Source organism: Sodiomyces alcalophilus, assembly GCF_042370955.1.
Source record: "Sodiomyces alcalophilus JCM 7366 unplaced genomic scaffold ACRALscaffold_9, whole genome shotgun sequence".
Lineage (NCBI taxonomy): Eukaryota > Fungi > Ascomycota > Sordariomycetes > Glomerellales > Plectosphaerellaceae > Sodiomyces > Sodiomyces alcalophilus.
Window position 1 is genome coordinate 2321959 of NW_027263540.1, and position 27217 is coordinate 2349175.

The 27217-nt window shown below is 43.1% G+C and overlaps 2 protein-coding genes across 2 annotated transcripts; one reads left to right on the plus strand and one right to left on the minus strand.

Annotated features, from left to right (window-relative positions):
- Positions 1-23492: 23492 nt before the first annotated feature.
- ACRALDRAFT_1056791 (uncharacterized protein) lies at positions 23493-24134 on the plus strand (the record flags this gene model as incomplete). The annotated part of the gene is made up of 3 exons (XM_071015894.1): positions 23493-23506; positions 23643-23692; positions 23839-24134. 3 exons carry the CDS (start codon positions 23493-23495, stop codon positions 24132-24134), a joined length of 360 nt encoding a protein of 119 aa, XP_070871333.1.
- Positions 24135-24636: 502 nt separating this feature from the next.
- ACRALDRAFT_2113415 (uncharacterized protein) lies at positions 24637-25455 on the minus strand (the record flags this gene model as incomplete). The annotated part of the gene is made up of 1 exon (XM_071023639.1): positions 24637-25455. One exon carries the CDS (start codon positions 25453-25455, stop codon positions 24637-24639), a length of 819 nt encoding a protein of 272 aa, XP_070871334.1.
- Between the last annotated feature and the right edge of the window lie 1762 nt (positions 25456-27217).

The following is a 27217-nucleotide window of genomic DNA, read 5'->3' on the forward strand; positions in this document are numbered from 1 at the left end:
AGGGTAATAGTATTAATCTTAGTAGCAGAGTTAATAAGGCGTATATTACTATCTTTCTTCTTTATAAGGAACCAGGGGTTTCGGTAGGCCGCGTGGCTTTCCTTAATAACCCCCTTATCCTTCCTATCCTTAATTATCTTAATAATAATAGACTCTAGGGCTCTTAGGATAAGGATCCCTTTCGCCTACTATGCCTTATACGGAACCACCTTAATCTTTTACGGCGAGGCGACTCTAGGGTTAAGCCTCCCGTATTCCTACTAATCCTATATAAGGGCAGCTTCGCGGTTTAGGAGGGTCTTCGTTAAGAGCTCCTTTTTTATAGGCAGTAGATAGTCGGTAAAGTCTAAGATATCTTTATATCGCCTTTCCGTAAGTCTTAAGTAAGGGGTAATCTTAAAGAACTTTAGGGTAATTAGGCTAATAAAACGGTCGTCTTCCTATTCCTATATATCCTCTAGGATTTCCACTAAGATCTTCTGCTTTTAAAGGGGGTCGCCTTCGGGGATAGAACTATCGGATAGCGTATCGTTTATAGGGTGAATCTTAAGGGCTTTTAGCTTATATATAGTATAGATAGCCTAATTAGGCTCGTGGTATACCTCCTCGATTAGGTCTTAGTGCTTTTTCCTTTTCGCGGTCTATAGCTTCTTTACGGCCACTACGGCGGCGTTAGTAATACGCGCGTCTTTGGCCCTTAGAGCCGATAACGCTAACGACTAATAAGACTTCCACGCTTCCGACTTAAAATTAGTAAAAGTGATTTAGTATAAATTAAGCTGATTAGGGTAACTACGATAAGGATCTATAAAAAAAGGTAATAGTAGTAGAAGAAAACGGTATTTACGGTGTTATCGGGCTTCCTTATCGTATTTCCTATACCCTCGGCCCTAATTCTATGGTATCGCCCTTAAGGCCACGTATACCCTTAGTAAAAGTGGCTTAATCTCCTTAGAGAACACGAAGGCTATTAGAGACGCTGTGTCGGTATCTCCGATTATATATTAAATCTTATCGCCCTCCTCTAGAATGTCTAAAGGGTAATAGTTAGCCCTCTCCTTAATAGATAGCGAGGTAGCGGCCTTAGGCTAATAGGTAGGGTTGTTATCCTAGAGCTAATATTAATTAGCCTAATTAGACCGATCTTTATCGATCCGACGCCTTTTATTAGCCTTATAGTTCGGCTAGCTCTAGTTCCTCGGTATCTCCTTAATTCACTTATAATAAGCGATAGGCATAAGAATACGGGCATTACTAAGCGTGAAGTCGGTATTAATCTAACTATCCCGGAAAAAAAGGACGCTCTAGTCTCCTAGATCCACGGTATACTAAGCAGTATATTAGGTCCTAGACCGGGGAGGACTTAGAAGTTAAAAACGCTACTCTGCTCGCCGACCTATAAACACTCCTCGAGGTACCCTATACACGGTTATCCCTCTTAGTTATTAACACCCTTAATCCGGATCTTAGTCTAGCTAATATAATATTCTAAACCAAAGCGTTTTACGGTGTCTATAAAGATAGTATTAAAGGTGGCCCTTATATCGATAATAGCCTTAATAAAAACGTTAGGGTTATACGTTAAGGCACCCTTATAAGTAAGCCTGCACTTTAAGACTATATATCGGGTAATAACTAAAGGGTTATCGGTTTTAGGGACGGCCTCCCTTTCGACGATAATAAGGGTATTCGAGTTAACGTTATTAGGTTAGGTAAATAAAACGGTATACCCCTTAGACGAAGGCAGGGGAGGAGGCATACTAAGGGGACCTTATCCGTTAAGGAAAAAGGCTTTATTAGCCGTTAAGCGAATAATCTCACGCTAAGGCTAACTAGTCTCGGCGGCGCGTATCCTTTTATTATTTCTTAGTCTTATATCCGGGTCGTTAATAAGGTAATACTATAAAGGAACTTTAATCCAGAGATCCCTAATTTACCTATCCAGGTCTTTCCGTGCTTACTCTAGGTTATAAGGGTTATCCGCGGAGGCACTAGCTTTACCTTTACCTTTATTAACGGCCTTAGGTTATTACTAGTCGGGCTATATCAGCGCTTTATCTATCTCCACTTCTTTATTAACGACCTTAGTTATTATCGGGGTCGGTACCCGGTAGCTAGGACCAGGGTTTAACTTCTATAGGCGCTATTTAATAACCTAATCAGGGAAACAGATAACCTTAGGAGTGGGTTTAACGATCCTCCTACTCCTAGTCGTATATAGAGGCTATAAGGGGGGCTGCTCCTTCCGAGTATCCTTTAACGCGGTATAGATATCCGCCTACTAATACTCGGATATAATAGACACGAAATTAACGCTAGTACTTACTATAAGAGCCTTAGCCTTCGCTTCTTCCTCCTTTAGCCTAGTATAATATTCTAATATTACTTATATAACGTCTTCTATCTTAATAAGGAGGCTTCTAGAGTTAGTGCTAATATAGTAGGCTTTAGCCAGGTCTTTATACTTCCCTTAAAGGCGCGTGCTAAGCTAGTAAAGGACGGACCGCCGGTACGGCTAGTCTTATTACTTAAGGTATATATCCTAGGGGCAGGGCTGCTACTCGTTATTCTAGTCTAAGGCGAGGTAGTTAGGGTAGCGGAACCTAACTAGGTGCTAGGTCTCGTCTAGCTATAATACCGCGTACTACTCGCGGCGGTAACGCTCCTATCTATAATAAAAGTAATAGGGGGGTTAGTTATCGATAAGGTGGTATTATAACGGGCCGCCGGAACGGGGGTATAAGTTCTTATTCCCATACCGCGGTGGCCCTCGCCTATACTATATATCGTCCTTATATATACCGACGTTAGCCTAATCAGGGGTAATATAATAAGCTATCGGAGCGGTATCCTACCTTTCCGAAATAGACTGCTTTAGGGCGGCGTAGAACGGGGTCTTTAGGTAGGGGTTAGTAGCCAGGATCGCGTTAACCTTATCGGCTCCTACTCGGCGCGAGAGGGCCATAACTTAGGGGACCGCGTTCCTAATAACGCCCGCACCGTTATAGACTATAGAGATAGCGTATTTCTCTAAAAGCTCCGTTAACTTATCTATATCACTCCTTATTTATATAGCCGGTTTAGGCACTATAGTAGGCCTCCGTAAGATAGTCGGCGTATATATTATCGGGTTAGCCTAATCAGGCTAAGGCGTAACTATTAGTATCGGTTTAGCGGTTAGCGTAAGAGTAGGAATATCTATAATACTCGCTACTTCGTTAATAGGCCGCCCGTCGGCTACCTAAACGTCTTCGGCCTACTCCTTTAATATATCCGATAGGTTATAATACCTATATAGCCGGTCCTTTAGGTTAACGAAGTTATACTTTATCCGGTTAGCGAGCTATATATTAATATCTTTATATAAGATAGCGAGGAAGATATCGTAAAGCTTATAGTCTTTAATAAAGGTACCGCTAACCTTATTAGCTCTCGACTTCCAAACCATAACGCTTATTAATAGCTGCTTAACCTACTAGACGGTCTTAACCTTTTCGTGCTTATAAGTAAGTCGTAACTAGCGTACTTAGTTAGAAAGGTCGAGCTATTAGTCGGGATCCAGGTAAGAGTATTCGTTAATAAGCCGCTGCTTTAAATGCTTTTATTAGCTACCGGATACTTCGACTAGTCGGATTATCTTATTAACCGTAGGATAGATACTAGGCTCTATAAATAGGCTAATATAGGAGATCTTATCGGCCTTACTAAGGCGGTTAAGCTTAGTATAGTCTTTATAGTCCCTAAGGAAGTTAGATAGGGCCCTTCTATTAAAGCGAGGGGCTCCCGCGGCGAAGGGGTTTAGGGGCGCGCGAGACGTAATAATAGCTCGAGTCTTTTTATCGTTATACAGGCTAATATACTAGTAAATAGCTACGAGCGTCTCTAAGGTAAGGTTTGCCTTAAAGTTCTTTAGGATATCGTTAGAAAACGCGATAGCTATGGTGGGTGCGTAAGCCTACTAAGGAGCGCTCGGTCCGGGGGAAATAGGGGGAATAGGGGAAACGGGTAGAGTAGGGGGAACTAGCCCGCTATTAGGGTTCGGGTTACCCTAACTAGGTAAAGGGGAAGCCGATACGGCTTTATAGCCGGACGCCGGGGCGCCCTAACCGTAAAAGATAGTCGTCGACGGGCCGATACTAGGGTTTATATCCTCTTACCTAAGTAAGGCGGTTATAAAAGGAGGGTTAGCTATAAAAGCGGCGTTACCCTTATTAGGCGTAACTATAGTCGCTAGGGTTAGGATAGCCGCGTGTATACTATTATTATTAGGCTTAGAATCGCTATAGACTATAACCGTAGGGGGAGGGTCACGATAATCGGTCTACTATAAAGCCGTTATATTATTAAAAGGGGGGGGGTTAATCTATTATAATAATAGGTTTAGGCAGATTAGGGGAATTAGGGTCTTTAAGAAAAAAAGGGTTAAGAAATAAAAAGTAGTCGTGTATTAAGTCTATAAGTCTAAGGATAATTCCACTTAGCGATAGGGGGTAGGAGGAGCCCTTTTCTTAGGGGCCCTAAAGGATATAATATAAGTATTCTCCGCCTAGGCTTAGGAGGGAACCTACTATAGTTAGACTAATAGAGATACCTATAAGGAATAGGATAAGGTATCGCTAGCCGTTATAGGAGATTAGTTTAAGTTATATCCGGGATCTATTAGCAGGTTTACCTAACCGCCGGGTTTATAAGGGCGCGGTATCTCGGGGCTCCTCGATAAGTTCTTCTAACTATTAGGGCCTTATATAACTAGATTTTCTTAAAATTCTCGGGGCTAAGGACTTACCGCTATTCGTATAGGCCGTTATTACCCTGATTATAGTAAGGTTAACCCTATGCCTTTATCGTTTCCTACTTAGAGGGTTATAATAAAAGATTTTTTTATATCTAGGCTCTACGGCCCCTAATAGTCTATATCCGTAACTTTTCCTATTCCGGTAAGGGAGCGCGCCCTCTATCTCTATATCTATACTATATCCGGAATCTATCTTATAGTTAATCTATTCTTTATTCTACTTATCGTATCTTTTTTTAACGGTTTTTCGCTTTTCTTCCTACCTTTACCTTATCGGCGGTAAGGGCCTATCTCTCCGTCTATAGCTTTTATCTTATTTTTAGTAGGGAGGATCCGTCCCTGTTTTCTAGTTATTAGGTTTTATTAAGGCTATATAGGGGGCAGGTTTCCTAGGCTATTATTATAATCTTAAAGCTAATTTTACATATTAATGCTTTATTTTAATCTCGGCCCCTTAGCCGTATACTTTCCTTCCTACTTCCGTAATTAACGTATAGTTTATTTAGGTAGGCCGGAACTCCCCTTAAGTGCTTTCGGTTACCCTAATTAGACGATTAGGATTTCCTAGGCACCGAATAGATCCGCCTCTAAGCACTAATTATAAAAAGGCGAAGCCGTTACTATACAGAACGGCTTAGGCAGTATAATCTCGGATAAGTCTTCGATAACAGGAGTGCTTAAGACCACGAAGTGCATATAACCAAAATAATATATATAATAAGGAGACCTTTAGAAAAGGTTCCTAGAGGTGCGCGCTGCTCTAATCAGGATAACGTAGCTTAAACGAAGTGAATATAATAAACATAGTAAAACTTAGGGTTAAAAGGATAATGATTATATAGGATAATAAGCATCCTCTATATCTAGGTGGCGTCGCCACGTATATATAATATACAAGACAAATAAAAAAGCGCGCGTCTTATAACGTCACGTGACGTCCCAACGACATAGCACTGGGTCTCCGATCCACCCCTCTATATTATTCCGCCGCCTTTTTCCTTTCCGCGATAAGGGCTATCGCCGATACTATTTTAATGTCTAGCGTTACTTCCTTTATATCCACCTAGTTACCTAGGGCAGGTTATATAGCATTAAAGAAATCGTTAATCTAAATCTCCCGGGGCTTATTATATATTCCGATATTATAATAGTCCTAAAGCCGGTCCTGCTAATCGTCTAGCTAGGCGCCCACCTTTTAGGGGTTAGTAGGCGGCTTACTCTTATATAGATCGTAGTTCTTTTAGGAGTCTTTTATACGGGTCGCGATATAGGGTGCGGCGTCGGCTTATACTATCACGTAGATCTCTTCTAGGGTGGTGCCCTTTATTAGGGCCTTCCGTCTTTTCGTAGCGATAAACTCTTCTACCCACTTAAGTATACCGTTAATGCCCTTTTAATAGGTCTCGTAGTCTTTACGATCTTCTTTATATCGGCGGTAGTCTTCGGTATAGGCGGCCTTGCCTATAACCGTTAGCTTAGAGATATTAGTAGGCTGCCCGTTAATATTAGCGATGGAGGCGTAGGAAGTAAATTCGGGACGGGTGGCTTATAGCGGCCTAGGGGCTGGATCGTTAGGGCGTAGGAAATCCTAGACTCCGTTACTACGGGCCCTGACTTTATAGAGGCGCTTCTATAGCTCCAAGTCTTCGTGGCTTATATAGATAGTCGTATTAGAGGTTATAGTGGTTATAGCTATAGGCAGCTCGGCGTAAAATAGCTTTAATAGGTTATCGAGTAATAATAAGACTCTTAATTATTATAAACAGCGTATAACTTAATTACGTAAAATAAGCGATCGATCTATTAATCTAATTAACTCTATTAAAATCTTTGATCGTAGTGCTAAATTCCTGCCCTTATTCCTGCGGCAGATCCACTCCCACTTTCGGGCCCGGAATAACCCGCTCCGAACCTGCTTTGGGCCAGCCTATGCGATAATAGTAGGTTAGATACATAAATCGGAAAGTATACGGAACTGGATTCTGTAGAGAGGCCTTAATTGGTGGCAAACAGCTACAAATAGAACCATCGGTCTTAATTAACATCATCCGAATCATTATAACGACTGCCTTTAATTAACCCGACGGATTAAATTAATCTAACATTAAAAGAATGTTTAGGCGATTGAACCATTAACGAGCGTACTTAGTAGGTAGGTGCGTTGTATATGTGGTATTCCGAAAGAGGGAAAAGGTGGGTCTATATCAGAACTATAGTCGGAATAACCAAGTGGTATAGTCGGAATATCCAGTCTCTAATTATATATATCTATATACGGTAATCGTGTATTTAATTAAGCGATCTCCGCCCTTAGTAGGCGTATCGTTTAGCTATTATTGTATTATCTCTTAAGTCGTGGATCGTTAAATATCACACCTATCGGTTTTAATAGCCTTTTCGTGAATATCCCTTCCTTCGCACCTTATACTAGCAAGAGCAGCTCCGCCTCTATTATTAACGTTATAACCGGTACTTATTTATTAGCTCGCCAGGCTACTATGCCTCTAAATAGGCGTATTATAAATACCTGACTGCTCCTTCGACTAATTAAATTATTAGTAAAGGACGTGTCGGTGAACACCTTAATAGAGTCGCCTCCACCTAGCTTTAAAGCGTAGGTTTATATAGCTAGCAGATATCGCATTAAATAGTCGGCTACTTTATAATACTAACGGCTCGGATTAACGTCAAATCTGCAGAGTCGTGATACTATAAAGGCGATATCGGGGCGTGTAATTACTACTGCGTATAGAACGGATCCTAACTTTCGTTAATAGCTTTTAACGGTGGTGGACTTCCTAGTATACGGCAGCAGCTCTGCCGGCTTTATAGGGCTTATAGGTTTATAGTAGATACCGTTAATAATAGATATTCTATATTTATAATATAATCGCGTTATAGTAGCTGTATCTTCCTCGAGGCACGGTCTCGAATAACCTTAATCCTAAGGAACCACTATAGTGGCTACCCGCCTTATAGGGCGTAGTGCTTTGGTAGGCTCGTGATAGCCTATTCTATCTTATCCTTAAAGTCTTCCTTAAAGCCGATCACGATATCGTCTATATAAAAGAATAAGATTAGCTCAAGGCGTATAAAGCAGCAGGGCTCTTACGGCACTATCTTAAACCCGTCTTCTTTTAGCACTTCTATAATATATTTTTACTATAGTAATAAAGACTCCCGTAGCCCGTACAACGCCTTCTTTAGTAATAATAATTAACCCGGCACCGCGGTCCCGGGCGGGAACCGTATAGATATAGCGTATAGCAGGGGGGCGTGCATAAACGCGTTAACGACGTCGTACTATAGTAAGGATAGGTCGAAGCGGGTAGCGATCGCTATTAAAGATCTAAAGGAACAACCGGCAAGCGTAGCTATATATATATCTTCTAACTAGTCTTAATACTATTAATCTCCTCAGACCATTAATCTAGCCTTATACTTTTATAAAAAGCCGTGTTTATTATACTTATAGATTATCACCTATATACAGCTAAGCACTTAATAACCCTTCGCCCTGTCCTTTGGAACCGTGATCCACGAGCCTATCTCCTTATGACTTTTTAGGTTATCCCGTTAGGCTTATTAGAATAGGATTTCGTATAGGTAGTTTTTAAGGTCTTATTAATTTCTTAGAGAGGCCGGCAGTTACTTACGGTATATCTCACGAGATCTCTTAAGTGCATTTTTAACTTCGTTAACGGCTTACTATTTAATTTACGGACTAATAGGGTATATCTTCCTGCGTTAAAAGCAAAGATCCAGACTCGGTTACTACTATAGCTTTGAAATTTAGCTCCCCCCTTCTTTATAGGCATATAGCCTATAAAAGCAGCCGCCGTGAGCCCTGCCTAAGGGGAGTTTCTAGTACAGTTAGAAGGTGACTATTATCTAGGCGTTAGTGATTAATCGTAGCTATAGAGGAGTCTTTTTCTAGCTCCGGCCTCGTAGGCTCTATAAACTCCTCCTACCGTTCCGGCCTCTCGGGCGCTATAAACGGATCCACTCCCCGAGCCTCAAGGCCGGGAGGCGCAGCCCTTAGGAGAGGTTCGTTAACCTCGCTGCCCGACTAGAGAATAGGCTCGAAGTATGCCATTATAAACGTATCGGCTGCTTTATCTTATAGTTCGCCTTATTTAGTTATATATATCTTTAGTAGGTGGATCTAATTAATAATATCCACTGGCTCTTCTTCCGTTAATTAACGTAAATCGTCCTTTAGGGCTTCGAGACTACCATTAAAATACTCTTATTTATTAAAGATAATGTCACGTATACGGACGATCCCGTTCCTTCTAAGGCCAGGAACCTAAATACGGTAAATAATAGTTAAATCGTATCCTATAAGGTAGGCGATATAGGCCCGCGGCGCTAGTCGATTTTAAAGATTTCTAGACCTTAGTAGAGCTGCTCTGGTTATAGGAAAGGCTTTATAGCTAAAGGCCCGAAGGTGGCCTAGCTACGGCTTACGTTAATAGAGGACCTTAAACGGGGTCTTCCAGCCAAGGCGTTGTTTCGGCGTTCTTTTTTATACGTAAGCGGTAGTAGGAACAACTTTAACCCATAAGACATCGGGTAATCGTCAGTGGATTCGTATAGCTTATGCCTTTAGCATAATAACAGCCCTAGATCTTTCGGCACCACCGTTCTAAGCGGGGGTCTCTACTAAAGAGGACTCTTATTAGATGCTAAAACCCTTAGCTAAGCCCTGTATTTTAAGTGATTATATTAGTTCGTTATTATACTTAAAGACCTGTACCTGCCGATTTAATTAACTCTAAACCTATCGCATATATTAGTTTATAACTATATAGATATCGGAGGCCCTCTTTAACGTTATAACGTAGCAGGCTATGAATTCGCTATATCGATCCGTGAAGAATATAATCCGTACGTAACCCTTAGCGCTTAGTTAGAACTCCGTGAAGTTAATCGCCTATCTCTCGCCGGCGTAGCTTGGAGCTATACGGGTCCGCCGGCTAATCTAACGACTTATCTTCGATTAAGCGTAGGCGTTAGACTTTATCGTTTCTGACCCCTTTAGTTTAACGCCCTATAACTGCTCTTCTAGTTGCCTTACTATATTAGGGCCAGCGTGCCCTAAGCGGAGATGCTATAAATTACCGTCGGCTTAGCTGGCTGCCCTCTTAATCGGTTTTCGGATTAGTAGAATCGGGGCTAGAAGAGTAGCTAGGGCGTTAGTGACTAGAAAGAGCTCTATAACGGTTTAATCGTAGTGAATACTTAGCTTATAAAGGATTAATCGACCGCGGCGGCGTATATAATCGTTTAGCGGCTCCTAATCCTACTAGTAACTATTCTAACATATCTTATTAGAGACTAGGTTATAGATAAAATCTTCGTAGTAGGCTACGTCTTTTAACCAGAACTTAATCGGGCCGGCCGTTCCTTCTATTATAATAATAACGTCTCTATACCGTTAAATCGGCACCGTTATAGTGCCAGCGATTATAACGTTATTAGGGCGGGCCGGTCTATAATCCGTAAATCTGCTTCTATTATAGAAACCGTGGAAGGTAGTACCTAAGTCTAATATAGCGGACTGCTATAAAGGATATACGGCAGCTAAGAGGGCGGCCGCCGGGGGCTTCTAGCCGGCGTGGCTTTATTCCGTTATTAGCGCCGCCATAGACGGTATTTAACGCCTTGCCTTACCCTTTATAGAATGTATCTATAACCTTTTCTTACTTCGTGAACTTCTTGATCTTAAAGAAGACTTCGTTATTATTATTAGTACCGGCGGGTCTTCTCGCCATATATAGTCACGCCTCCTCGAGGCCTTTATTATTATTATCGCTATTACCGCTGCCGCCACCGACTTTATTATTATTATCTATGACTTTATAATCGGTAGCGGCGGTCCTCTTTCATTTATTTCGGTACCTAATCTTCTCTATAGCGCCTTATAAGTCCCAGTCTATCTTAAGGGACTTCTCTACAAGCCTCCTAATAGAGTCGTTAGCTTAAAAGCCCTTAGGCGCTAACTATAGGAAAAGTATCTAGTAGCCCTATAGATTATAGCCGCGCCGGTAGTATTACGGGTTAACCCCTCGAATACGTAGTTCCGATATAAGACCGGAACCGCTAATTAGCACGTAGGTCCGGCGCTTAGACCTCGCGCTGCCCTTACCGCGGATTTATATAAACCTAGCAAATCCTACACTTCTCTATAGACCTTTTCCTTTCCTTCCTTAATTCTAGCTAATATAATTATTCGGCCTTACTTAGTGCGATTAACCTATAACTAGCCGCTTATATAGCTAGAATTTAGCGAACCCTACGCGCTGCGTTAGTATAAAGCTAGATATAAACACGCCGTTAGGCGGCGGCGGTCCTATAAACCCCGCTAAGCTAGCTAAGTAGACGGATAAAAGGATTACCGAGGCTATTAATACGACGCTCGGTCCCTTATAGGAATAGATAGCTTAATAATAAGAGCTACTCTAATAACTCGTGAACGGCCTTATAAACGTCTAGACCCCATAGTAACCTACCCCTAACCTCGCGCCTCCCTTAGAGGGAGCCCCTATAAACACGCTTACTAAGTCGGTAATAGGTCCTCCGACCCCGGCGACCTCTACTCCCCCCTAGATTATAGTCCTATAGGAACTAAGCGAACCACGTCCGCTACGCACTAAGCCCCTATTATACCCCGCGAAGTTTAGCGGAAAATAAATAGAGTACGCTACTTAGTCGTAGTAGATACACGATAAGCTCCTACTAGATAAACACTTATTTAATAACTAAGCCGAAATATAGTATTATATTAATTTATACTTAGAAGGGAGTGCTTAGTAAGTGGTATCGGCCTTCTATGCTACTAGGGGGCCGGGAGGTACCCGCGACCTAGAGTTATTCCTTACCTACCTAGACCGTATATATAAGGACTAGAATAAATAGCCTCGCGCGGCCTTCGCGCTATATTCCCTTAGATAATATAAGGAGTAAACCTTTTCGTAGTTCTTACCGAAATTCGAAAAACAGATCGCCTAAGCTGGTAGCAGCGAGTAGGCGGATTCAGCGAAGATCACTTTCCGAGAGGGAGCCCTAAGCTAAAAGCTATATAGCGCCCTAGTTACCGCGAAGTTACCCCACGACTATATAAGCTAGGTTATTAAGGTCTAGAGTATCGCCTAAAAGCTAAAAGGACTACGCCTAACTAGCCAGAATACTTATATACTGAACCGAACCCGGAACTAAGAGACCGACGCTAACGGAGATATCGCGATAAACGGGATTAATTAGGTCCGGCCCGATACGACTATAAACCGACCTCATAATAACCGGGAGTGCTAGGGGTATAGGGAAAAGAGATATATTCGTATAAACTATAAGTCCCGGGATAAAGGTAAGGCTAAGGGCGCCCGCGTAGCGAAGGTATAGGCCGAGGATAGCGATATCGCCGTGAGTTTAAACGGTTCGGATAATAAAGAGTCAGGAAAAAAATAGCTCTAATATAAAAACGGGCGTTAGGGCTAATAGCCGCTCTACGGCGAGAGTAAGAGGCGTTTAAATACCTAGCTAGCGGCGATTTAGCCCTAATATTAACGCGAGTAAATAAAAAATATATATATACTCTTATAGATATAGGTTATAACTATTATACTATTATAAATAAAGGCCTTACTTAAAGACTTTAGTTACCGTTAGTCGATAAAAGGAGACGATTACTAAAAGGATTCTCGGATACGTCTAAGCCGGCTATTAGCGCTAGGATCGCCGCGTTTAAGCTTAAGATTAATAGCTATATATAATAAGTCTTCGCCTATATAGTAAAAGGACTAGACTAGGATATATTCCTAGGAAAACCGTGGCTAGAATATAACGATATTACGTATTACGCGAAGAATTATAGATTATATTATAGAGTCGCTAATATTAACCTACGACTAGTAGGCGAGGAAGAACCAGCTAATATATAAGCTATCCGCAAGGTAAGGCTAGTCTCGGGATCGGTGTTTACGGCTATAATACGATAAATAAGAAAAGGATTAAAGGGAAAAGAAAGAGATAAGTTTAACGCCTTAATCCGGGCCGTTAGTATATAGGATATCGATAAGGCCCTCTATAAAAAGGAACTAGTAGACCCTTAAGACTATATCCCTACGAATATACTATAAGAGTTCGGCGACCTCTTCGCGCCTAATAAGGCTAATAACTTACCCCCTTACCGACTAGGCGTTAACTATAAAATCACCTTAAAGCGAGGTCCTAATAGGTTTAAGCTAACCCTACTATAGGGGCCCCTTTACGGTATATCCAGGGAAGAGTTATTAATACTCCGGAAAACGCTTAACGACCTAATAGATAAGGGATCTATATAAGCTAATAGCTGAGCGGCTACCGCGCCGGTCTTATTTATAAAGAAGCCAGGGGGCGGGCTACGCTTTTACTATAATTATAGAGCCCTAAACGCGATTACCTAGCAGGATCGCTACCCCCTCCCCCTAATCACTAAGACCCTACGTAACCTAGCCAGCGCTAAGTGGTTCACGAAGCTCGATATAGTCGCCGCCTTTTATAAGATCCGTATAGCTCCCGGGTATAAGAGTAAAACGGCCTTTAAAACACGCTTTAGTCTCTTTAAGTAGCTAGTATATCCCTTGGGACTAAGCGGTATACCCGCTACTTTCTAACGTTATATTAACTAAACCTTATAGGAGTTCCTTAACGACTTTATTATAGCCTATATCGACGATATCCTAATCTACTTAAGTGGATTTTATAAGGACTACGAGGCGAAGGTCCGGCTAGTACTATATAGGCTTATAGATACTAGCCTAAACCTAGACCCGGCTAAGTACGAGTTTAGAGTAATAATAGTAAAATACCTAGGCTTTATCGTTATAATAGGTAAGGGAGTATCCTACGACCCTAAGAAATTAAAGGCTATCCGCGATTAGGAGGCCCCTACCTTTATAAAAGGAGTACGAAGCTTATTAGGATTCGCGAACTATTACCGGATATTTATCTACGACTTTATAGGTATCACGGCCCCCCTTATAGTATTAATAAAAAAGGACCGGCTCTTTAGGTAGGGGACTAAACAAGACGCCGCCTTTAAGGAACTAAAACGACTCTTTTAGATAGAGCCCGTCCTATAGTTATAGAACCCGGACCGTAAGACTATATTAGAAACCGACTACTCGGGCTACGCGCTAAGTAGTATCCTATCCTAGGTGGATAAGCTAGGACGTCGCTATATAGTCGCGTATTACTCGTATAAGCTTACCCTAACAGAGTATAACTACCCTATCTATAATAAGGAGATACTAGTAATTATAAGCTATATACTCGCCTAAAAAGCAGAACTAACTAACTACGAGTAATTTATAATATTATCGGATTATAAGGCCCTTAAGTATTTTATAACTAAACGGTCCTTTACTAAAAGGCAAAGCCGCTAAGGAGCGAACTAGCCTAGTTTAACTTTATACTAGAGTACCGGTAAGGTACTAAGAACTTCGCGGCGGATACCCTCTCCTATCGCGAATAGGACGCCCCGAAGGATAGCTTAGACGACTAGGAATAGGGACGGGTAATCTAATTAATACCTAACTCCGCGTTCCCGAAAACGATCCCCGAGCTAATTATACGGAGGATATCTATTAAGCGTGTATTCAAAGTAAATAAAGACCTTTAGCGACTTTAGGATAAAACTATAAAAACCGACCCCTAATACTAAAGGGTCCTCGCCGTAATCACCGCGAGAGCTTATAGCTTTAACCCCTCCCTTAGATTACGACTATAGATCGCGGAATATTCTTTTAACCCCGCGGGATATATAACCTTCTAGGATCGTCTCTAGGTCCCGAGCTCCGGAGAAGACTCGCCGCTAAGAGGATACTTAGTATAAGCGATCCACGACTCCGCTATTAACGGCTACCTAGGTAAGGAGAATATAATCGCTATAATAGCCCGATAGTTTTTTTAGCCCGGTATAAATAAGGATATACGGAAGTTTATCCGTAACTATAATCTATATAATAAGGGTAATTAGTAGCGGAATATAAAGCGCGGGCTACTAAAACCACTACCTATACCGGAGCGAATTCGTAGCCACCTCGTAATAGACTTTATAACGGACCTGCTACCTACTATTAAGGGCGGGGCGAGGTTCCTATAAGTGATTATAGATAGGCTAATAAAGTTAGTAACGTTAAAAGCGATAGAAATAATAAAAGCGGAGGCCTACGCAGAACGCTTCCTAAACTACTATTTTAGGTTCCACGGTATACCCCTCTTAATTATTAGCGACTAAGGTTTAAACTAGACTAGGAGGTTTTAGCGATACTTTTATAAACTTATAAGGATTAAATAGCGACTTAGCACGGCTTACCACCCCTAGACCGATAGAGGGCCTAAAAGGTTAAACTAAGATATCCAGGCCTACCTCTATACCTTCGTATACTATTCCTAGGACGACTAGGGTCGCCTATTACCTACCGCGTAGTTATCGCTTAATAGTAGGAAGAGCTTAACGGCCTAGCTAAGTCCTTTCTTCTTAGAATACGGGTTTTATATTAACCCTATCTAAATCCATAACCCGATACCCGTATACCCGAAAAAAGCCGCCGCTTATAACCTACTAAGTCGCTTATAAGGTGCCGTGGAGTTCGTATAAGTAGCTATAGCCTTAAAGTAACTATAGGATAAGGAATCCGCGAATAAACAGCGACTCCCGGCGGAGCGCTTCGAAATAAAAGACCTCGCGTGGCTCTTTATAGCTAATTACTCTACGCCTAGGCCCTCGAAGAAGCTAAGCTAATTATACTAAAAGTATATTATTATTATTATTATTATTCTCTTACTCCGCTATCCTAGCTAACTAATCTAGGAGCCCGGCTTAGGCTATACGGTCCTTCTTAGTTAGTTATAGGGGGGAAAATCCTGTTCGGGTAGAAAAACCTCTATACTCTCCTTATTAGGATCGGTGCCGCGTCGGGGCCTTAACGGTCCCGGTAGTCACTTAATACGTATCTAGATCACACCTCTAGTCTAGTGGCTGACGGGAAGGTAGCAGGCTAGGGGATTCGGGTTAGCCTAGGATACGGCACACTATATAGGGGGCCAAAAGAGGTCCGTGGCGGTCCCGCGCTCTAGGAATCCTCCCTATATCGGGGTGGCCGGTTTATTTACACCTTCCTTTTAGGCGGGGTTTTAGTAGGGGCTCCTACCTTTATTATTATATATGCCTGCCGAATTTAGCAGTCACCTATAGTTATAGCTAGGTTAATAGAAAATCGTAAGGGCCTCCGCCCTTCTTTTTATTTTTCCCTTTTTTAACCCTTTATCGTGATATCGTAGGTTTCCCTTTAAGCCGCCCGCCCCCTTACTCCCACCTCTATTCCCGGCTCTATACCGCAGGTACTAACAAAGCGTCTGATGGTTTATAGATAGATCGGGTCTCTTATTTTACTATTATCTTACGGTATTATTAATTTATAAGTGGTAGCGCGGTAACACGGGCAGGAAGTTAGCGGTTTTAGGCAGGCTAACAGGATAGGCTATAGTTAATTAAAAAATAACTATTAAATAATTAACGGCCCTAAGTTATTAATATAAGTTCGATAGGGTGCCGCGGGGGGGCGTGTTAGTTCTAAGCTTAGTATTAATAGCCTCCTAGATACCGCCTAAGAAGAAATAGCCTAAGAAGAAGGGTAACTCCCGCTATTATAAGGCTAGAGCGACGCGAGTACTGCCGTGGGTTTTCCTAAAGGTGCCCTTAAGGTGCCGGAGTAATATCGCTAGGAGGCCGTCTCTGACTTTAAGTAGATATCTTAGATATACTAAGCGCCTCGGGGGCGATAAGCCTAAGGATATAGAAGTATATACTAATATTACCGGGAAGGGCGCGGTATACTATTAGTATACTAATAGTTATCGGACTTATAAGGATATAAGTCGGTTTTATAGCGGTGTCTTAGTGGCGCTAGTACGGTAATAGCGGGAGTCTAATAATTAGTATAGGTTCCGGCTATAGCCCTAAAGCATTAATAGCGTATTCTTAAACGCTATTAGGAACTTATAACTATTATCGCCGGAGGTAAAGACGGAGCTATTATAAGTCGTGTCCCTAGGGGTGCCGTAACTATACCGCGCTAACTTTATATAGGCTCGGGGTCGGCTTATAGCGGCGGTAATATCCTTTAAGCGCGCCGCTAGGTATACTCGCCCCGCCGGCCGCCGCTATAATAGTAACGCTATGCTAGCTAGCCTAGAGCGCCGATTAAATCGGCTAAAGGGAATAATCGCTATTCTATTAAAGGTGGCTATATATATCTTTACGGTACTTTTATAGTGGAGTAAAGCTAATATCGCGGGATAGGGTCGCGAGTATAATACTAATAGCGATAATACTATTAATAATAAGGGTAAGGAGGGAGGTACTAAGACTAAGGCTAAGTAAAGGGTAGGTGCCGCTATAATATAACCCTTCGGTGCCGCTAGGGGGGTCCCGGCTTATAGGACCCCTAAAATAAATATAAATATCTAGATCGGGTACTATCTTTATTCTGCGTAGTCTATACCGGAGCGGTCCCGTTACGGGGTCTTTGCTACGTAGTTCCTTATAATTTCTAGGGTAAGGCGGAAATCGCTTAGGTAACTAAGATATAGGAACTATTTCGTAATTATCCTTACTTCCTTAGGGTGGTTCAGGGCATCGAAAAGGTCTCCCCTAGTTAAGATTAGTCTCCTTATAGCGCCGTGGAGGTCTTTTTATAACTCCGGAGTAGTGTTCTAGCACTAAAGGATAATATATTCGGCTATTTCCGCCCCTCCGTTACTATAAGGGCACTAGGCGGTAATAAAGCCGGGAACCCTCGCTCTAAAAAGGAAGGCCCTAAGACCTAGCTTCTCGGAGCGGATCTAGGTAAGGACGGAGCTTTACGGCTTTAAGAGGCCTTTATATCTTTAGAGGTCTCTTTTTTAGGGGTTCCGGTTTAGTACCGCTATAGCGCAGGTCGGGTTCCGAGTAAACCCTAAGTCCCTCTATCTCTCCTTCTATTCTTTCTTAAGGGCGGTGTCCGGGTCACTATTATTTAGCTATTATTAGGTAGTAGAGGATTAAACGGCCTAGGCGAGTGCTTATTAGGCGATATAGCGGCGCCTTAGTGCCGCTAGTGCCCTCGCGGCGGCCTGGGTGCTAGCTAAGATAAGTCCCTCGGCTCCGGTATTTTAGTGATCGAGAGCTCTTTTAGCTACGAGACGGGTAAGGTATAGGTTAAGGGGGGGGATATACGTCTCTTTTTCCAGAATCTGGATCGGCGTGGCCTTATAGGCACCGGTAATAGTCCTAAGGCACTTATTCTGGGCCGAGCTTAGAGCCGTAGCGAGACCGCGGCGGGGCCCGTCAGTGATTCTATAGAAGGTGGGGGCGTAATAGGAGATAGCTGGACGGATCATGGCGGTATAGAGGCGCCGGGCGTTAGCAAAGCTACAGCCCCAGGCTGCCGCGGCGAGCCGGGTACTAAAAGTATAGAGTAATAAAAGTAATTAACTTTTATATTATCGAGTTAGATATACCCTTAGGGATATATCCCTGCTTTTACGTCGATATCCTAAAGCGAGCTAGCCGCGACCCCCTCCCTAGATAGGTTATAACCGACCCTTAACCCGAACCGATTAGGGATATACTCTATAGTAACAAAGAGTAGGAGGTAATAAGTATCTTATACGTATAGAATAAATAGCGAGGTTATAGCGTACTACACGAGGTATTAGTATAATAGGCGGGATACGCGGAACCTACTTAGGAACCGTTAGATACCGTATAGAATACTAAGCCGTTAGACGATTTCGAAGCGGAATATAGCCCCGCGGATAAGAATAATAGGCCTCTATAGGATTATATTATAAGGAATACGCGAAGATAAAGAGACCCTAATATAAGGAGGGTATAACCTATAATCGTAAGTTAATTAAAGGGGGGGAATTTACCAGCCCCCCTACCGGTTTTTAAGGAGATAGATAGTGCCTCTATAAAGGACTTTAATTAGCAATATTATTGCCTAAGCCCTTTTAGCTGCTATTATTACTATTACCGGTAATAGGACCGCTATCTCCCTAAAGGGCGGCGAGGATACCCTCTAGGAGGCGCGTTATCGTTACGCCCTATAAATAAACCTCGCGGCGGAGGGCCGCTACCTCGTAACAGAGACCCTTATTATTATTAACGGAGGCGGGGGCAGAGTTAGCGGGGGCGATAGCGGGAGCTACCTTAGATAGGGAGGCGTAATAGTTATTATAAGCTAACTTATAGGCCTCGCGGAGCTAGGCTAGGGTTAGTAGCGACCTAGAAAAGGATAAGGGGGACACTTATATCGTCGTTATCTAGGTTATCGCGTATAGCGCGACCCGTATTAGCTAGAGGCTTAACGAATAGGACGGCGGTAGCGGGGAGCTAGGGAAGTTAGTTATAATAACCTCGCCTATAAATTATAGGAAACTCACGGGGCGGTATAGGTAGGATTTTATAGCGTATTTATAGTATTTAGGGTTATTATAGGCCGCGCTAGGCCTAGATTAATTATAGTATATTTAGTTAAATTTCTGTTTAACGCTAGCTATACGATCGATATAAGGGCGATAAAAGGCGTCGCGAGGTTAGCTGGGGGGGTAGGCGGGGCTAGACTAATACTTAGTTAGCGTCGCGGCCTACAGGAGAGTTAATAAGATCCTCGCGGCGAAGTATTAGGCCGTATTATAAACCTTTTTTTTAACTAGACGCTTACCGGTATTCGCTATAGCGGCGAGGGCCTCCTCGGCTATACTCTTAACCGATTAACCTCTTCCCTTATCGTCGGAGGCGGGGGGGGGGGGGGGCGCGATATCGCTAACGGCTAGCTATTCCTTTATAGTGCCCTCGCGGGCATAGCAGGCGCTACGTCGAGGAGCGGATATCTATATACGCCCTATTAGCTACTAATCCGGCTCGACGTAAGGGCTTATTAAGAAACTTATAATAGTTAAAGAAGGTAAACGAAAAGTTATAAATTACGAGATTAACGAAAATAACTATAAGGTCGGAAAGACTACGCCGTGAGTTAGTATAGAATAACACGGCTCTTAGCACGGAATCGGCGACGAAGCTTACTACTAAAACGATATTATAGGCTTATAAAAGGAAAAACTAACTACGAATAAAAACCCGGGCGAAACTACGCTTATACTACGATATCGAATAATAGAATATAATAAAAGCTTATAAAGCTATTTATTATAGTAGTTTACGAATAAAGGAGAAGGAGTAACTAGGGGTTATTCAATATAACTAGTAAGCGTAAGGCGGAGCGCGGAGAACCGACGACCTATAGGCGAAGTCGCCGCGAACTAAGCGCGATACTAACCGGCCTAATATAAGGGAGGATACACACCTCCCTCGCGCGGCGTTTAGGTAAAAGGGGACCGGCGCTTAGTTATTATAACCTAAAAGGGGGGGGAAGGGGGGGGGGGGGGTAATATCACGGGTTAACCCCTTAAATACGTAGTTCCGATATAAGACCGGAACCGCTAATCAGCATGCAGGTCCGGCGCTCGGACCTCGCGTTACCCTTACCGCGGATTCGTATAAACCTAGTAAATCCTGCACTTCTCTATAGACCTTTTCCTTTCCTTCCTTAATTCTAGCTAATACAATCATTCGGCCTTACTTAGTGCGATTAACCTATAACCAGCCGCTTATAGGTAGTATACGGGGTACTCGTCCTTCTAGAAAAGGGATTATCGGCGCTTAGAGCTTATACTATTAGTTAACTTACTTTTAGGGTAGGTATTACGGCCCCGCTAAGCTCCGGTCCGGTCAGCCCTCCCGGCTCGTTATAGCCTATTATTATCGTCACCTTTACCTAGGTTTAGGACCGGGAAGGCTATAGTTCTATGGCTTTAAGTGGGCGGCACATTAAGTTATTCCGCCGCCTTCTTCCCTTCCGCGATAAGGGTTATCGCCGATACTATTTTAAGGTCTAGCGTTACTTCCTTTATATCCACCTAGTTACCCAGGGCAGGTCGTATAGTATTAAAGAAATCGTTAATCTAAATCTCCTAGGGTTCGTTATATATCCCGACGTTATAATAGTCCTATAGCCGGTCCTGCTAATTATCTAGCTAGGCGGCCACCTTCTATGGGTTAGCAGGCGGCTTATTCTTATAAAGATTATAGTTCTTTTAGGAGTCCTTTATACGGGTCGCGATATAGGGTACGGCGTCGGCTTATACTACTATATAGATCTTTTCCGGGGTTATACCCTTTATTAGGGCCTTCCCTCTCTTCGCTATAATAGACTCTTCCACCCACTTAAGTATACCGTTAATACCCTTCTAATAGGTCTTGTAGTCTTTACGATCTTCTTTATATCGGCGGTAGTCTTTAGTATAGGCGGCCTTACCTATAACCGTTAGCTTGGAAATATTAGTAGGCTGCCTGTTAACATTAGTGATAGAGGCGTAGGAGGTGAATTCGGGACGGATGGCTCACTATGGCCTAGGGGCTGGATCATCAGGGCGTAGGAAGTCCTAAACTCTATTACTACGGGCCCTGACTTCGTAGATAGCGTTTCTATAGTTCCTAGTCTTCGTGGCTTATATAGATAGTCGTATTAGAGGTTATAGTTATAGCTATAGGCAGCTCAGCGTAAATAGCTTTAATAGATTATCGAGTAAAAATAAGACTCTTAATTATTATAAACAGCGTATAACTTAATTACGTAAATTAAACGATCGATCTGTTTTTTAATTAACTCTATAGAAATCTCTGATCGTAGTGCTAAATTCCTGCCCTTATTCCTGCGGCAGATCCATTCCTACTTTCGGGCCCGGAATAACCCGTTCCGGACCTGCTTTAGGCCAGCCTATAGGACATATAGAAGTATCTAGGTACAAGCGGAACAAGCGGGCGGGTATTACCGGCTGTTAATATAGGACCCTAGTCGGAATAAACGAATAGCCTAGTCGGAATAACCTTACCCCTACTTATACTCTACTCCGCTTATTATCGTCCTATTATTAGCTTATTTAGATCCGTAAGTGCACTGTAAATAGTTAAACAGGGGTTAGATAGTACTTTTATAACAGGGGTATAAGAGAGCATATAGAAAAAATGCAGTTATATTAAAAATATAATATAAAAGAGGTGCTTATACTATCGGTGGGTTATTTTTATATATTTTTCCGCTATATTAGCGGGATTTCGCCAAGTTAGCGGGTTTATTAAACGGGGCCTAATAGTCTAAAAGCTAGGAGGGGAGACCAAAGACCGCGCTGCGTAGCCGTGCCAGTATAGCTATATTTACACAACCCATTTAGTTATATAACAAGAGGCAGGATATTCCCACTATACCTTTTGGATATTCCGACTATAGTTCTGACATAGGCCCAGTTTCTTCCTATTTCGGAATGACAGACACAGCTACTCTAACGCCTTTTGACGCCTTTTAACGCTTTAAATTAATTTGATCACTCAGATCAATTAAAAAGGCAGTAACTGAAATGACTTTTTTTGACTGCTCGATTGAAGCTGATCGTAGAAGAAATAGCTCCGCGACCTCCGCTCATAATAACAGCTCCAGGACCTCTTCCACGACCTCTTCCACGCCTATACCCACGCCTACGCCCACGCCCACGGATATCGCCCCCGGATATCGCCTTATTATTATTATTATTATTATTGTTATTATTCTACCCTCTAACCCCTGTTTAATTGTGTGTGGTGTACTTGCGGATCCAAATACACCAATAGTATCGCGATAATAAGAGGATAGAGTACAAGTAGGTACATTAAAAGAAGGACTTTTGTATATGAAATACAGAATTTTAGATGTACCGAACAAGGGGGACTAAGTACCCTATTAGTCTAACTTGTAGCTCCTTAACGCGGTATTAACGTAACTGATATCGTCCTTGCCCTCGACCTTCTTCTCTTTTTGGGACCCTGCTCGAGGACCAGACAGTTATTTTAGCTGGCATTTCGCTACTCGAACCTGATATAAACTAGGGATCAGAATCGGATCCAGGAATAATATACGAATACGTTGTATATTGGTATTGTAGGTGCTGTTAGTAAAGGTACGTTTCTTGAACCTTTTTGAATTTCCTAAAAGGGTAAACCGCGAAAGTACCTTTAACACAATAAAACAGGGGTTATATAGTAAGCTAAGTAAAATAGGCAGTAGAAGCGTAATCACATTATTAATCGAAGTTAATTAACGATGATCTTAATGGCGTACGAAGTAATGGGTTGAATTGGCGATCGTAACTTTCAAGTTGTGTATGGTCTAGGATATAAAACTTGATTGGCTGGAAAAGTGGACCCACCGGAACTACAGTCGGAATATCCAAGTGGTACAGTCGGAATATCCTTCCTCTATAACAATAACCCGTTCCGTTCCTGCTTCGGTCCAGCCTATGCAACAATATCCACTTAGTGAAGTACATCCCGGGATCGTATTATTCCACCTCCGTTCTACAGGCCGTGAGCTACCTAATTAGCAGTGTCTTAATTAGCACGGGGGATAAAACAGAGCTCGCACTCGTACCGTGCCAATTTTATATATTCCCGGCGGCGATTGGAAGGTTCTTTTGCGGTGCTCATTCTTTCACGGTTATCTGCCCTACGATTCCTGAGCTTTTACCTCGTGGTTTGTCACGCATTCAAATACAGGAAAGTAAAACTGCCAAGATGAAGCTCGTGAGGTAAGCAAAGCGCCTCTCGCACAATCCGCGTTCCACCCAAGACGATCAGGGTCGCAGACTCCCATTCGTTCCCTATCCCGCCAAGTTCTATATTGCCGGCCACCACATCTGACTAGGAACAAACTCCTTTGCACAGATTCTTAATGAAATGCGCGAATGAAACGGTCACAGTCGAGCTTAAAAATGGTCAGTGGACAGTCGACACGAAGTCTAAACTATCAGTGTCTTGTGTGGCATTGGAGAGCGTAGGGCGAGGTCGAATCGCTTGAATAGGAGGTACTCGTGAGATAACCACAGGGAGCCCTAGCTAACGAATACTCACTTCACGACAGGTACCATCGTCCATGGCACCATCATGTCCGTCTCGCCCCAAATGAACACCGCCTTAAGGACCGTTAAGATGACGCTCAGAGGCCAAGAACCCCTCTCCCTCGATACCATGAACATCCGCGGCTCGACTATCCGCTACTTCATTCTCCCGGATTCTCTACCGCTCGATACCTTGCTTATTGACGATGCGCCGAAACCAAAAAACAAGGCAAGGAAGGAGGCGGACCGGGGACGTGGTGGGCGCGGCGGCGGTCGCGGACGGGGTCGAGGCAGAGGACGCGGCCGTGGCAGAGGTTAGTACCGGAAATGGCGATGGACGTGTCGGGGAAACGTAGAAAGATAGCTATTGCCGCCGTAAACGGCTTATGGAGTTCGTCAGCCCTGGTCAGATCATGTTGGGCAGGGAGAGAAATCTCGCCTTGACATAGGAAGACAACAATAGGGAAGGGGGGCCTGTGGTAGCATTGGGACATGCGGCCCAGGGAAACCAGAAACCTTGGGTACATGGGTAGTGGATTGTGGATGCGCCCCCACAACCCTTCCAACTATTGCGTGGCTCGTGAGATGGGCATGCGTAAGTTCTACAATGCGTGCTGCCTGTATCGCACTCACCTGTCTTGTATCGGGGCCATTTCTCAGACCGGGGCTATAAAAATTGGACAATGAAGGTGGCCTAGGCAGTACTAGTAGCCAAGCTATGTGATGGATCCCGTGGTCTCCATGGCTGTGTGAGTAGATGGTTTGACGAAAGGAGAGTACAATGAATAACACAAGCAAAAGCGGAGATCCATTTCATCTACCTAGAGGGTCGGGGCGCCGTCTTCCTGGCCTATCTCTGCCTCCTCCCTCCAGATTCTTATAACCTGCAATTTTTCCCAACCAGCTTTCTTTCCGCTTTCGCCGGCGGTCACTGCCCTCCAAGACGGCCCTAAACGCCTAACTCGTGCTTTCACGAAATCAGGTTTATTCTGCGCACATAACAATACGTAGGCACAGCCCCGTGAGGAGAGGATATCGGGTAACGATTCGACCAGCCGACTTGTCGTCTCCATGCCGTGTCTCCCTCCGGCGTATGACAAGGCTAACAAGTATGAGTCCTCATCAAAACTGGGGGTGTGGTCCGTCAGGCCCAAGGGGGAGCACGCGGTGCCGGCGGAGTCAGTGGGCGCCGCAGCGTTTCGCGACGCAGAGGGCAGCGCTTCAGATGGGACGTACGGTGGATTGAATAACAAGACGTCCACCTTACCAGGAGGCAGCGGGGCAGCAAGATCTCCCAGGGCGGCACCGAGCCAGCTCGGAGCGTGGGTCGAGGGGTGGGCGCACTGTGCCTTGTGGACGGTATCGTTGGTAGCGCGGCAGGCGAAAGGGTTGATGTCGACGCCGGCGGCGAGGATATCGCGCCTGCCGAAAAGATGAGCTGCCTGGGCGACGACGAAAGCGATTACGACACCCGAGCCGGTGCCGACTTCCAGGATAAGCGGTGGAGGACCCCGAAACCTTGCGTGCAGAAAGGCCGTCTCGGTTGGAGCGGAGATTGTGTCCAGAAGGAGGTATGAATCCTCCGAAGGTTCGTAGACACGGGCAAGGGGGACATGAGAGGTGTCCGGAGTCGCAAGCATTGTTTCTTTTTAGTCTTCACCCTCGTTTTAGACTCGTTATAGTCGCAAAGAGGCAATGCCACGTGAAAAGAAACTTGATATAAGCTTCTACACGGTAAAGTATATCGGATTAATATACTCGTGTCTAGCCTATCGTGGCTTTGTTAACTGTATAGTGTGTATAGGAATACTATTATTTACAGCCGCCCTGTCTGGTATTTATAGGCCTCTTTATTCTATCTAGGAAGGTTAGGCGAGCGCCTATATACGCCGCTATCTTAGCTATAAATATACTATACTAGTATATATATATTCTAGGGTGGACTTATTATTAAATATTATATAGTTATAGCTATATAACTAGATGTTTACTTTATAATAAGCGTTACCTATACTATAATACTATATGTATTATACGTATATATATACTTACCTTGAAATATATATATTATAAATATACCAGGTATCGAAAATACGATATCTTAGTTATTACTGAAGCTAATAACGTAGCGTGATATCCGTTATATAGGCTATTAAGATAATCATCGCCAACTAATCTTTCAGGGTCTTTTGCCAGCCCCGGATACAGGAAGAAATTCCAGAAATCGGTCTTTTATATACTTATATTTCGACGAATACAACAAGCAGTAACCCGACGGATCTACGAATTCAACAGCTTTTAATTAATTTTCCTCTCTTCGGCTAGAATAGCCTACTACTTATAGCCTAATTCATTAAAAGGTTATAGGCCCGGGTTAGCAAAGACCGAAATCTAATCTTTTCTATTCTTTTTACTCTTATTTACAATACCATCAAGACTCCTGCCTAGGACTACTACTATTTACAGCCGCCCTGTCTGGTATTTACAGCCCTCTCTACCTTATTTCGCCAGGTTACACGAGCCCGCATAGTAGTCTATATACGCTACTATCTTAGCTTTATATATCGTGTACCGGTATATACCCCAGATCATAATAAAACCTTTATAGTATTAAGTTTTAAATAAGTCTAAGTAAGACTCGGGATTCTTAAAATCAGTTAGATTAGCTAGGAAAATAATATATTTCTGAATCGACCGTCTTATTTAAAACTACCCTAAACTGAATCGCTGTTTGCTATAAAAGAACTATTTAACTAAGGCTATTAATTACGCTATATTACCTACGGCTACGGCTATAGCTAAGGCATAACCTATAACCCACTCTTGGCTGCCTATTAATTTAAAGGCGGCACGTTTATATATACTTAGAATACCTACTATTAAGTAGACTAATATACCTGCTAAGACTCTTGCCACTGTATTTAGCTGGGCTGCTACCCTTAAGGTATATAGCGATGCCTATTAGTGAGTACTAAAACTATCTCGGCCCTAAGCTTAGTAAATAACGCGCGGGTAGTCTTTATAGTAGCTGCTATAGCTACCTGCACCAGATTAATCCTCCTACGCCGCGGCCTTAGTTAATCCCTCTTATGCTATAATAATAAGAGGCCACTTTACGCCCTAGGGCCTTAAGCCATAGGCGCTTAACTCTCTTAAGTGCTAGGAGCACGCGATCGCTATAGCCGTCGCGGCTTGTTAGGAGTAGCAGGCAGCCCCCTTTATTAATTCCGAGTTAATTAGATAGGAAGAGAATTAAGGATTCAGGTTCTTTTATATATTTATCGGATCTTCGGCTAAAATAGGTAGTACTGTTAGGGATATTCTATTCGAGAGAATCGGATAGGACTTAGAGGCGTTAAGGAATATATTAAGAACCCGGAACCGGCCCTAAGATTAACCCTA